This window comes from Heloderma suspectum, chromosome 3, assembly GCF_057233095.1.
Source record: "Heloderma suspectum isolate Gila_16-S chromosome 3, 16-S_ref, whole genome shotgun sequence".
Taxonomy (NCBI): Eukaryota; Metazoa; Chordata; class Lepidosauria; order Squamata; family Helodermatidae; genus Heloderma; species Heloderma suspectum.
The window spans coordinates 264,663,574-264,677,348 of NC_139460.1; the positions used below are offsets into that span (position 1 = coordinate 264,663,574).

General features: G+C 41.5%; 1 protein-coding gene across 4 annotated transcripts in view; it reads right to left on the reverse strand.

Annotated features, from left to right (window-relative positions):
* Nucleotides 1-288: 288 nt before the first annotated feature.
* UGGT1 (UDP-glucose glycoprotein glucosyltransferase 1) overlaps nucleotides 289-13,775 on the reverse strand; it is a 72,586-nt gene continuing 59,099 nt past the window's right edge. For all 4 annotated transcript variants that reach the window (XM_084846718.1, XM_084846716.1, XM_084846715.1 and 1 more), the window contains 6 exons: nucleotides 13,304-13,486; nucleotides 8,835-8,995; nucleotides 8,238-8,352; nucleotides 6,745-6,861; nucleotides 5,692-5,860; nucleotides 289-3,822 (listed from right to left, as the gene is read on the reverse strand). In XM_084846718.1, the coding sequence (XP_084702844.1) occupies nucleotides 3,797-3,822; nucleotides 5,692-5,860; nucleotides 6,745-6,861; nucleotides 8,238-8,352; nucleotides 8,835-8,995; nucleotides 13,304-13,486 (771 nt within the window). In that variant the 3' untranslated portion in view covers nucleotides 289-3,796. The remainder of the gene's footprint in view (nucleotides 3,823-5,691; nucleotides 5,861-6,744; nucleotides 6,862-8,237; nucleotides 8,353-8,834; nucleotides 8,996-13,303; nucleotides 13,487-13,775) is intronic.

The window sequence follows — 13,775 nt, forward strand, 5'->3', positions numbered from 1 at the left end:
TTCAGGATCTGAGAGGGTCCACAAATCTGGAACAGGACATCATAACTTAACCATCACCCTAACTGGGGCATAGTAGCTTTAATATAAAGGGGGGAGGGGAAGTCTGATCTCACCAGTTTAGAAAACACTGGTTTCAATTTATGCATTTTTAATTTCCATTTACTTGACGTTAAAGCATATCTTCACATACAACTGGAATATATGTTATGTTGAACTTAAAATAAACCTCTTTCTGAAGCTTATTAGGCATATAAAGCTGTCTCACTAGTGAAAGCAATTTTACTAAATAGCTTTCCAAGTGCCACATTTATTTTTTTTTAAATATACATCATACTTTATGCTCCATTGGTGGTACATATGTCAAGAAACTGCAGGCCAATTTTTTTTGAACTTCAAATTATGTTGCCCCCAGTTCATTCAATAGTTAGAAAATTGCACATTTCTTCTTTAATTAAATTATTCACAACTAGTGTTTCGGCATATCACCATGATTAGGATATCCACAAATTTCCATGTTGCATCACATACACTATATTTCAGATGGTGAATGTAGGTTTTCTGCTTTTACCATCAGCCCTCCTGATGTTTCCAGAAAATGTGCAGTACAGCTAATCAATTGTATATGAGCTAAAATTTCTTCACTGAAAGCTGACAGATCTAATAATCCTGAGCCAGTACAGTATGCTTAATGATGTGTACGCTTAGCTATTGATCAGAAATGCAGTTGGAAGCAAGGTAGAGTAGTATCAATGGGGTAGAAAGGGTGTATGGTATGGTAGTTACTTCCATCTTCATGAAATTGAGGTGAACAGCCCTATGGTGAAGAGGCTGCTTATGAAAGTGAGGTGCAGCAGCATGCCACGGTCCATTCTATATTACTTAGGCCTGGGGCAGGCAGACTTCAGGCTTGTGAGATCTACTTTGCTTTTTTCTAGAACTGTAAGGTCCACCAACTGAAGCAAGGTGCAAAACAGGAGGGAGGGGAGAGACATACTCATAGAATTAAGGAACAAGGGTGCCTCTGAGCACATGCTCAGCCCAGGAATTTGTTTTCAGTACTAGAATTGAGCTCAGTCCTGTCGTACAAAATTCCACTCCTAGTTTTTATTCCAAGCTTTCCTCCACCTCAGCAGCCCAGTTTTGAAGGGGAAAGCTTTTCTATTGTTGCTGTTGTTAAACAATTGGGAGTCAGAAACCCTTGGTGATTTACTGAAAGCCTCCCTTCATACAACTGGATTCCCCACCCCCACATAACATTTTGATCTTCTGAAAGACCAGACAACAGTCTATGGCTGTGAAAGCACCTCGTCCTGGCCTCTTCCACACTATGGGAAGTCTCCCCACCCCATCTCTCCCCTGGACTGGATCTGGAAGAGCAGAAAAATGCCCCAAATGTGAACATATTCTTGGAAAGACCAAGTTCTCAACTATCAGAGATATAAAACAACAAGAAGGGGATAGAAGAAAAATTCCTGCACAACCACCCCCTTTCCCAGGCCAATAAGTGAGGACCAGCCAAATAACTTAATACCAAAGAGCGTAGATTCTTAGAAGAACAAGAATTTATACTAAGTTTCAAAATCCCTCTCTCTCCTAGGAGCCAAAAGGGCAGTCTTTACAACTGGGATGTGGAAGAGAGTAAAATCCCCAGGGTGGAGTGCCCAGTGTAGCAGGCCACACCGTGTCCTCTACCTAAATGCAACCTCTGCAGAGGACATGCCCTGCCACTACAGTGGAGGCCACAGCACATGCTCTTATCTGGAGGGCATCCATAAAAAAGAAATCAAGGGCTTTTATGGGCCATCCTTGGCTAGGGAATATTGGCCTCTGCAGATGAGAAGAAGAAGAGGCTTTCTAGACAGCTTTTTTTTTTTTTAAAGAGACCCCTATCCTTATTATCTCCCTCACATGATCTTACTGGGATACTGGGAAAAAGAGAGCAAGTACTGAGGGGGAAAACCCCTATGACAGAAGATGGAGCAAGTTGGAAACAATCTGCTTCCTAGCCATGAGACAGAGCCAATCTGGGAGGGAGGGGAACTCTCACCCCAGTGAAGTCAAAAGATTTATCCTGTTCTCATGGCCAAGAAAATGTGCTTTTCCACTCATAAAGACTGCCCTTTGGACTCATTGGAAAGAAACAACATTCAAGAAAACATTCAATTCAATTCACACTTTTGATTCAAAATGAGCTTGCCCATCTCAATCACACGTTTGTACATCAGGAAGATCTGTCTGAATCTATTTCTGCTTGAAAACAAACAGATTTCAACACTTCATACTTCAATATTTGTGCAGGCTTACTTTGTAAGTAGCAGAACAGATCATGCAACTTTTAAAATGTTCTGAAACAGCAGCAGGAGCACACTATAATTTAACACAGTTTCACAAAGTTAATCTCTTAAACAAAGATCTGGAAGGCTGCTTTAAAAAGGCTATTGTCAATAGCTGTAATTACATGAACATAATAGTCATTTTCCCCTCACAGCAGAATCTATCACCACCACTCTCTGGTGTTAATCCTTCTGACAAGTGACATATTTATAAAAAAGCCTACAGACACACTTTTTATGGTGATTTGACGAAATTGCACAGTTGCAAGCAATTCTTCAATATATCCTAAACATGGTGCTTTTATGCTGGAGTTGCTTACTTCATATAAAATGCAAAAAATATATTAGAAATGGAGAACTGAAGAAATAACAATGTTTTTATGTAAAGGAAAATGTTTTCTATACCTGAGAACTTACTTGGCCAGAAACGTCTGAATTTATAAAGTGTGAGAACAAGAGAAGTCTACTGACATTTTATAGGAAAAAGCATTAAGAAAAATCAAAAATGGAAAAGGGCCCAAGAGAGGAGAATTAGAGAAAAAGGTGTAGGAACTCTAAGGCTTTATTGACCTGACATCACTCTTGCATTTGAGGAAAAATAAACATATGAACCTTACATAATCCAAAAGATTCCACAGATTTGCATAAACAAAAGTACATTCATGAAAGCGACAAAATCACAAAAGTCTTAATGCCCTATTAATTTTGCAGTCTTCAATAACTATGGGAGAAAATATCATTTTAGGTCCGCAATGGAAAAAGGTGCCACACATTGTTTGCTTCATTAAAATATACATTTATTTGAAAATGTATATTTCTGAAGATGAGTAGATTGACTTAATATTTTGTTTTGTAATGAGCTATCAAATGTGATATTCACAATGAATCTCATTTTAAGTACAAGAACTGTGGCTCTCCTATCAGAACTGAGGGTGTAATGAAAAACAACAACAACAACTCTGAATCCATTTGACACTGCAACTGTGTCAGTCAGTTCAAGGCATGATAACTAGCCCTGTTCAAACCTGAAAGGCTTAGCTCTACCACAAAACCTTGGAAGTGCCTGTGTATTCTCAGTGTTTCACCCTCTGTCTAAGTAGTACCTTTTCTCTGGGCTTGTGAGAAAGGTAAAGGTGACTCATAGAAACTTGATGTCCAGTGGTGTATTCAGCCAAAAGCTGGATGAAGAGACCTGCTGCTTTTCAGCATACTTCAATCATTACCAAATTTCTATATTCCTCTGTGGACTCTTCCATCTTTTCCATGTGCAAAGAAGACTAGTTTCATTAATTCCAATCATCCAGATCCTATTCCATTTGCCGAAATCAAATTCAGTCGCAAGTAATATGCATCATCACTCCCTTCAGTTTTACTCAGCAGTTTTGCAAACATACTAGAAAAAAACTAGCATTTGATAGAAAAAATTGTCTATGAAATAGTCTCACTTGGTTTGTCACCATGGATCATAATTCCACGTGTGCTGCCATTTCTGTAGAAAAGGAGGAAGGTAAAAATATGAATACATGTAAAAATACATATGATAACTATATGCTATTTAAATATCATATTGGTCTCTACAAAAAAGCAGTTGATATTATGCCAAAGATCAAAACAATTGAGAGACAGTTCACCAGGGAAAAATGATCAAAAATGGGAAGGGAAGGAAGGAATACAGGAACTAAGAAGGGTGCGTGTGGAGGGGAGCCAAGAAGAAGGAAAGGAAACTTCTTTCTCTCTCTGTCTCTGTCTCTCTGTCTCTGTCTCTCTGTCTCTCTCTATATATATATGTGTATGTATGTATGTATATATGTATGTATGTATGTATGTATATCTTTATAAAAGAACTAGACAGAATCAAAGCAAGGGCAAACTAATGGTTCAGAGAGAATTGAAAAGGGGATGGGGGAGATAAGCCACTACAGTGAAATTTTCTGTATTTTTAAATGAACGAACAACAAGAGTGAACAGTAAACCTATTACAGAAGGGTGGGGAGGGGTGGGGAGACCCTAACATAGCTGTCATAGCACACACTTTCTTCTTGGCTTCATTCTGCCAAAGGAGTGTTGGAAGGGTTAATCTCCTTCCTGCTCTGCTTTGGCAACATGCCAGCTGCTCGGTGCCAGGGCTTCCTCTGCCATGCCTGGCGCAGTGGCTCTCGGTGGCCACAGCAGAGGCAGGATAGGACCGCTGCCAAGAGAGAAATGCCATGGAGCTTCCCTCTCGGCTCCTGTCCCATCCTGCTGTCACCTCTGCCATCACCATCACTGCACACAATGGCAGCTCGTCAGGACAGTGGGAGGCTGCTCAATTATCAGGTGGCTCGCGCACCCCAATGGATTGTCTTGTGCACCCAACAACAACAAGCTCTAACTTCTAGTCCTCTTGTTTCCAGTAACACGCTGCCCCTCACAATGAGCAAACGGAGGCTGACTCACAGCAAAGCTCCCTTCTTCCTCCCCTCCCCTCCCCTCCCCTCCCCCCTTCCCTCCTCATCTTCTGCCCCTCCTGGTAGCCAGATCTCTCTCAAATTGATACATTTGGCGCCTCTGCCTCCTTTCCCCTTCCCCCCTCCTCCTCCGCATGATCTTTCACAAGTTGATACATTTTGGAAACAGCCTGTCTGGGCTGCTCAGAAGGCATAAGAAGAGTTCCGAATATATGAGGCAGACCAAGGTGCCTTGTAGGTGACCCACTTGAGTTCTGGGCACCTCGGTGCTGTTCTGATCTGCCTCATAAGAAGACGAGGCACCTCCAAATCACCCCACTTCACCTCGTTATTTAGGCTTCAGACTGAAACATAGTATTTTACTCTGCCCTTCCCCTGATATATTTGCTGCTGTTGCTTTTTATTTTTTTTTATAGGTTTTAATACTGCATTGGTTTTTATTATGTGTGTTATTGTTGTACGCTGCCTTGGGAGGGCTCTTGCCCTGACAGGTGGCCAAGAAATATTATGAATGAATGAATGAATGAATGAACAGCTGCCATGCGTGGCTAGTAAGATCCTTCCTATGGCCAATACAGTGATTTGCCATGGTTGGATAACAGCAAGCATTCAAGCCAAAAATAAGCCAAGCTCATGTATGTAACCAAATTATGGGATACATTAATTAGCATTGTCAAGAAACAAGATAAACAAAATTCCTACAATTTCCCTTCCACTGAGGTCACGTTTGCAATGCTAGCAGCAGCATAAGACACCTTCTCCATTATGCCTGAAAATGGTCCTATGTGAGATTTTGCTTCTCAGAAAATGGGTAGACAACAGCTTTGGTGCCATGCTACACTGTCACGGCATACACATGTGACCTCAGTAGATAAGCTGCACCTTAAAATAGTGTGGGGGAAAACAATTACCTTCTCGGCTTGGCTGTTTTGTTTTATTTGTTGTAAAAAGTGTTCCCGATTCTTTCTCTTGGTGGAAACGACTATATAGCTGCTTAATTTCTTGATCGTAATCCTGCCACTCAGGAACAATCCTCATAGCTGCCTGCAGCTTTGGCTCTTTGGTCATTGGATTATTGCACTGCAATGTAACATTGAGGTAAATGCCAAGAAATATGTGCCTTTCATACAAATAGGACAAAAACTTACTGAACAGTGGCTATATAACTCAAGCCCCAAATATGACTGGCCATGAAAACCATGCTGCAATTCTATTTGAATTTCACTATTATCATCAAGGGCTACATTTTTTCCAGATTAAACAAACTTTGTAAAATCCCATAAATTAAGGAAACATGTCTGAGGTCTCTGAAGACTGGCAACATTGAAAGGCTTAATTATACCTTAATATTTCTTAGCAATACCATAAAATTTTAAATCAAGATATGATAAACAGCTTGCCCACAGATTCACTTTTAAGGAAAAGAAAATGGTTTTCAGTTGTTAAGAAATTGGTATATTCCATACTTAACCATTATATCTTCTTTAGATTTTGTATGCAAGAACATATAAATGTCATATTTTATGCAGTGCTATGCCTAGGCACATATGGTTTTGTTTTTATTTATCTGCAGTATTTTTCACCTGCTCTTCAGCCAAAAAGCACTCCCAGAGTTGCTTACAAAAATTACTAATGAGACAGTTCCTGCCCTCAGGCTTACAATCTAGAAGACACGACACAATAATTGTGACACACTTACTGCTAGAAGGCAGTAACTTTATTAGGAGTTGTGTGGCAATATATGCTTCTCCCCCAAACTAATGTTTGGAGTTAGAATGGCTCCTGAATACACAGAAACTGGTCATCTCTCATCGGAGTGATGAAGCCTTTTGCGGGGGAGGAATATGAAAGCAATAGAAGTGTGAAAAAGTACCCCTACTGTAAGTTATAACATGTGAACACAGTTAAATATTACTTAATTGTGGCATGAACTCCTCCCACTCTGTTTAAACAGGGAGCCTTACCAGATCAATGGTTTTTGCTCTCTTCTTTGAAGCATCATCACACCATGTTTCACACCAAAGCCACTCTTGTGGGAGTGATTTAATGGGCACCTGATGGATCATGTTGTTGGGCAAGTCCTGTTGAAAGAAATACATAGTTACTTCTTTGAACACAAGTAAAGTTATTTCTTTAGTACCCTTTTGCACAGCTTTTGAACAGAGTTACCGTCAGATGGAAGCTAAGATTAGTCCATGCACAAGATGTTTCTGTTGTCCAGAACTTAAAAAACAGACAAATCTAACAACAGTACATGGCAAGAAATTATATTGTGGGATACAATCTAGCTGACTATGATCACCTCATGTGGTTTTCAGTGCAAAACATGGAAAAGCAGAAGACACTGGACAGACCAAGCCAGCAATAGAGAACATATAGTTATTAGTCTTGTTTCAAGCCTGGCAAGTATATACAATCATAAACTGTCATAATTTAAAAGCTAAAGGAACTCAAACTATTTATTTATTTATTACATTTCTATACCACCCAATATCCAAAGCTCTCTGAGTGCTTCACAACAACTAAAACCATAAAAAACAACATGATAAAATACAATATAAAAGTTTAAAACTACAATGCAAAATAAAACAGATGATTCTTCAGCTAACCTGGCCCCAAGCCATTTAGGGCTTTGAATGTTAATATTAGCATTTTGAATCGGGCCCGGAAATGGACTGACATCTGTACTTGCTTACACTTAACAGATAGCATGAAAATCCCAGTAAGTGTCCATCTTTCCTGGTATCCCACAGTTACTACACCAGGTTCCATCATACCAATCCTAGAGCCCACACACCATAACTTACTGATATAGGGGTGTAACCAACATTACACTAGTGGAAAGATGACAAGAGTTGGCCTTGTTTGGCAACTGGATACAGAACCGCTAGCCGGACTACCACACTTAGCCTGATGAAGTTGTGCAGTGCCTTGTGCAAGAGCTTGTACAACACCTTGCAATGCCTTGCAGAATGCCTTGTGCAGCACCTTGAGTAAGCAGGATCAAAGACTTCACACTTTTTCATCCTTGCACATAAGGTTTCTACAAAATGGCAGAAGCTTTGTGCTACCAGAATGACACCATTGGATACAAACCATACATCTCATTTGTTCATTCACCTAAAACTGTAAGTGCTTTCTCCCTGAAAATGTCCTTTTCCTTAGCCTCCACATCAACCTTCACTATTTGCTTTTTCTGATCACCACCATCCATTGCCCATCTTATTTCTTTGTGCTCCTCAGTATGCCAGCTCTAGAGCTCTCCTAATGCTTGAACTCTGCAGATGCCTTAAAATTACGTTCTTTAAAAATTGATGCCTGCCTGTAATTAGCAAAACTGTCCTAAAAACCAATACTTTTACGCATAGTATGTTAGCATCTTTATGAACAAGAGATGATAGTTATCAGAATCTCAAAAAGAATTGACTATTGTAATTAAAGGATAACAAGTAAATACCTGATCAAGGTTAGAGAGACTGTTGGGATCCTGACTAAGTCCTTGATACTGCCCTCTGAGCCTATCTCCAGCAGCTATCTTCCTGAACTTCTTCAGATCCACAACATAGAGAGCACTAAGAACACAGACAGCAGCTGTTTAAGTCACCATACATTAATGCTATGTTAACAGGTAAAATGCAAGATATATTCAGATTAGACTCTCAGAAAAAATAGATCAGAAGTTGGTAAATTAAAAATAACATTCTTAAAATCAGAAAGCATCACATCCCTTCTATTTGCATGTGTTCTTTGCTACTGTCAAAAGGTAAACCCACATGTCTTTTGATAAAAGAACTGTTATAGCTGCAAGATGTTCACTTTATAAAAGGAAACAAAGGAAATAACTGCCTTTATCTAAAGGGCATTCTACATTTTGTGATGGAACTCAGAAAAAAATACACAAATCCTACAATTCACACGCAAACACAACGTGTGCACATTTCAACACAATTTCACCAGCTGCACCAGCGGCAAGCAGTTAGTGATGCCGTTTTCAAATGCTTAAAAAAGCAGTCAGCAAAACAAACAATACCAGGAAGAACAAACAATTAATAACCTGATGTGGTATTTTCTTCCAGCCAAGTGACTTGCCCAGTATCCTGACTTCCAGAATCGGTAGCCATCCATCTCTCTGCGGCTTTCACAGAATGGTGTATAACCATAGGGTGCCCCATCCAAGTTGAGATCTCTTAGCTCCTTCAGATCTGTACGCACAATCTGAAGAAAAGTAGTTCACACCCTACCTTTAACTTCAGTTTTTGGTATACTGATTAGAACTTGGGACTGGAACCTCCCAAAATTGTAACAGTTGTACGTTACTAGCTAAAGACCCATCAAGATTGGTGAGGGGGGTACAGAGGGACAGTCCCAGTCCCCAACCCTGCTCTCTAGTCTCCCATCCACTACCAAAGCTATTGCCAGAGGTGGAGCAAGGCCAGATCTTCTTTGCCAAACCTGGCCCTGCCTCTGAACTGAACTTGGGAGTGAGAAATTCCTTCCCCACTCCCAAACGCTGCACTGCTGCCTACCCCTCCATCCAAACATGAGCTTGGGGTGAGGTGCGGGAGAGAAGGGACATCAGAAACACAGTGCCCTGTTCCTTCTTGCCCTGGAGCTGCCTTCTACAAAAGAGACAGAAAGGCTGTGTGCACCTGCTGCCTTTTCTCTCCACCTGCATCTCACAATCAGATAATGGAAATAGTGAAATAAAAGTTGACCTGAACACTTTGTTGATAGGCAACTATCCGAACGGGTTCATATCAGTTCTTGCTGAGGATTGCAAACAGGTGTTAGAAGAGATTTGGGATTGGTCTACTAGCTGCTGCTGTCACAAAGGCATTCAAGGCAGACATGCTGTGTTTTGCCTCCCAGAGGCATTTTAAAAAGCTGAATTTAGTGCTTTTACTACTCTATTTGCTGCTGGTTTTAATTTGGCTTTATGATGATGTAATAGTTCTATTCCTTGCTGTTGGTTTTGTCTGGGCTTTATTCTACACTGTTTTTATTTTTGTTTTAATGTTTGTACTGTATGTTTTTAATGTGTTGTACACTGTCCAATACAGTAAATAAATGAAATAAATAAATATAGGCAGAGAACGCTTGAGGATTTGTTCCCAGGTTGCAAGTTTCCCAATTAAGACGATCCCCCTCTTTCCTCCCCCTTCATGGATCACTGCCTTGTTGAGGCGAAGGGGCTTGCGTAACTCAGTGAAGCCATAAGCTATGCCGTGCAGGGCCACCCAAGAAGGACAGGTCATGGCAGAGAGTTCTGACAAAATGTGGTCCACTGGAGAAGGAAATGGCAACCCACTCCAGTATTCTTGCCAAGAAAACCCCATGGAACGTATCACAAGGCTAAAAGAGATGACGCCGGAAGATGAGCCCCTCAGGTCGGAAGGTGTCCAATATACTACTGGGGAAGAGCAGAGGGTATTTCCAAGTAGCACCAGAAAGAGTGAAGCGGCTGGGCCAAAGCCGAAAGGACACTCAGCTGTGGATGTGTCTGGTGGTGAAAAGAAAATCCGATGCTGTAAAAGAACAATACCGTTTAGGAACCTGGAATGTTAGATCAATGAATCAAGGTAAGCTGGATGTGGTCAAACATGAGATGGCAAGATTGAACATCGACATCTTGGGAATCAGCGAACTAAAGTGGACAGGAATGGGCGAATTTAATTCAGGTGACCATCATATCTACTACTGTGGGCAAGAATCCCTTAGAAGAAATGGAGTAGCACTCATAGTCAACAAAAGGGTGGGAAAAGCAGTACTGGGGTACAATCTTAAAAATGATAGAATGATCTTAGTACGAATCCCAAGGCAAACCATTCAACATCACAGTAATTCAAGTCTATGCCCCAACCACTGATGCCGAAGAAGCTGAGGTTGATCGGTTCTATGAAGACCTCCAACACCTTCTAGAACTAACACCAAAAAAAGATGTCCTCTTCATCATAGGGGACTGGAATGCTAAAGTAGGAAGTCAAGAAATCACCGGGATAACAGGCAGGCATGGCCTTGGTGTACAAAATGAAGCAGGACAAAAGCTAATAGAGTTTTGCCAAGAGAACACGCTGATCATAGCAAACACTCTTTTCCAACAGCACAAGAGACGACTCTACACATGGACATCACTAGATGGTCAATATCGAAATCAGATTGATTATGTCCTTTGCAGCCAAAGATGGAGAAGCTCCATACAGTCAGTAAAAACAAGACCTGGAGCTGACTGTGGCTCAGATCATGAGCTGCTTCTTGCAAAATTTCGGCTGAAATTGAAGAACGTAGGGAAAACCACTAAACCATTCAGGTATGACCTAAATCATATCCCTTATGAATATACAGTGGAGGTGAGGAATAGATTTCAGGGATTAGACCTGATAGACAGAGTGCCTGAGGAACTATGGACGGAGGTCCGTAACATTGTTCAGGAGGCAGCAACGAAATCCATCCCAAAGAAAAAGAAATGCAAGAAAGCCAAGTGGCTGTCTGATGAGGCTTTACAAGTAGCTGAGGAAAGAAGGGAAGCAAAAAGCAAGGGAGAAAGGGGAAGATAACTCCAACTGAATGCAGAGTTCCAGAGAATAGCAAGGAGACAAGAAGGCCTTCTTAAATGAACAATGCAAGGAAATCGAGGAAAACAACAGAATGGGAAAGATTAGAGATCTCTTCAAGAAAATTGGAGATCTCAAGGGAACGTTTTGTGCAAAGACAGGCATGCTAAAGGACAAAGGAGGCAGGGACCTCACAGAAGCAGATGAGATTAAGAACAGGTGGAAAGAATACACAGAAGAACTATACAGGAAAGATCTTAATGTCCTTGATAGCCATGATAGTAATGTCCTTGATAGCCATGATAGTGCGGTCACTGAACTTGAGCTGGACATCCTCGAGGGTGAAGTCAAGTGGGCCTTAGGAAGCATTAGTAACAACAAAGCTAGCGGAGATGACAGTATTCCAGCTGAGCTATTTAAAATCCTAAAAGATGATGCTGTTAAACAAATTTGGAACACTCAGCAATGGCCGCAAGACTGGAAAAGGTCAGTTTACATTCCAATTACAAAGAAGGGCAACGCCAAAGAGTGTTCAAACTACCGCACAATTGCGCTCATTTCACATGCCAGCAAGGTGATGCTCAAAATCCTACAAGCTAGGCTTCAGCAGTATGCGAACCGAGAACTACCGGAAGTGCAAGCTGGGTTTCGAAGAGGCAGAGGAACTAGAGATCAAATCGCCAACATTCGCTGCATCATGGAGAAAGCAAGAGAATTCCAGAAAAACGTCTATTTCTGCTTCATTGACTACGCTAAAGCCTTTGATTGTGTGGATCACAACAAACTGTGGCAAATTCTTAAAGTGATGGGAGTACCAGACCACCTTACCTGTCTCCTGAGAAACCTGTACGAGAGTCAAGAAGCAACAGTAAGAACCGGACATGGAACAACCGAGTGGTTCAAAATTGGGAAAGGAGTACGACAAGGCTGCATATTGTCACCCTGCTTATTTAACTTATATGCAGAGTACATCATGAGAAATGCCAGGTTGGATGAATCAGAGGTCGGAATTAAGATTGCCGGGAGAATTATCAACAACCTCCGATATGCAGACGATACCACCCTAATGGCAGAAAGCGAAGAGGATCTCAAGAGCCTCTTGTTGAGGGTGAAAGTGGAGAGTGCAAAAGCTGGTTTGAAACTCAACATTAACAAAACTAAGATCATGGCATCTGGCCCCATCACTTCCTGGCATATAGAAGGGGAAGAAATGGAAGCAGTGAGAGATTTTACTTTCTTGGGCTCCAAGATCACCGCAGATGGTGACTGTAGCCATGAAATTAAAAGACGCTTGCTCCTTGGGAGGAAAGCTATGGCAAACCTAGACAGCATAGTAAGAAGCAGAGACATCACCTTGCCGACAAAGGTCCGTCTAATCAAAGCTATGGTTTTCCCAGTAGTAATGTATGGCTGTGAGAGCTGGACTATAAGGAAGGCTGAGCGCCGAAGAACTGATGCTTTCGAACTGTGGTGTTGGAGAAGACTCTTACGAGTCCCCTGGACTGCAAGGAGGTCCAATCAGTCCATCCTAAAGGAAATCAACCCTGAGTGCTCATTGGAAGGACAGATACTGAAGCTGAAGCTCAAATATTTTGGCCACCTAATGCGAAGAGAAAACTCTCTGGAAAAGACCCTGATGCTGGGAAAGACTGAAGGCAAAAGGAGAAGGAGACGGCAGAGGATGAGATGGCTAGATAGCATCACCGATGCAATGAATATGAACCTGAGCACACTCCGGGAGAGTGCGCAGGACAGGAAGGCCTGGCGTGCTATGGTCCATGGGGTCACGAAGAGTCGGACAAGACTGAACAACAACCCTCTTTCCTCAAAAACGCTGGCTGGCTCTTGGGGCTGGCTGGCTGCACCATGCTGGGAGTTGTAGGACTTTTTTTCTGTCTAAACATGAATAGGATTGCACCCTAAGTCATGCATTTTAGAAACACAGATCTAGTAATTTTTCCAGACTACTTACCTGATCAGCATCTACAAACAGGAATTTATCAACAGCAAGGGGAAAAAGCACATCCAGAAAAAGGATTTTGTAACCCCAGATGATGCGCTGCTTCTCTGTTTGCTGGTGAAGCCATCGTGGCCATTTGTACTGGACTAGTTCATACTGGAAATTGTACTTTTCAGCCATATATGGGATGAATTCCTGGAACAAAATAATGGTTACTGGACCTAACAGCTTCTGATCCAAAGGCAACATTTAGAGCACTTTATTGTAAAGCAAAAGCAAAAGCCCAAAAACCCTTAAAGAAGCCAGATATATTGTTGTGAAAACTTCTCATGGATTAAGATGGAAGTACAAGCTGAAGGGCAGGAGTCTACAGATTTTGGCTGGGTTTGGTAACCAGTCAGGCTTGGCTTTCTCACTTCCTGCTCCAAAGAAGCACAGCTGCTTTGGGCTTCCTTTGGGAAGGATAAGTGGGTTATAAGCAATA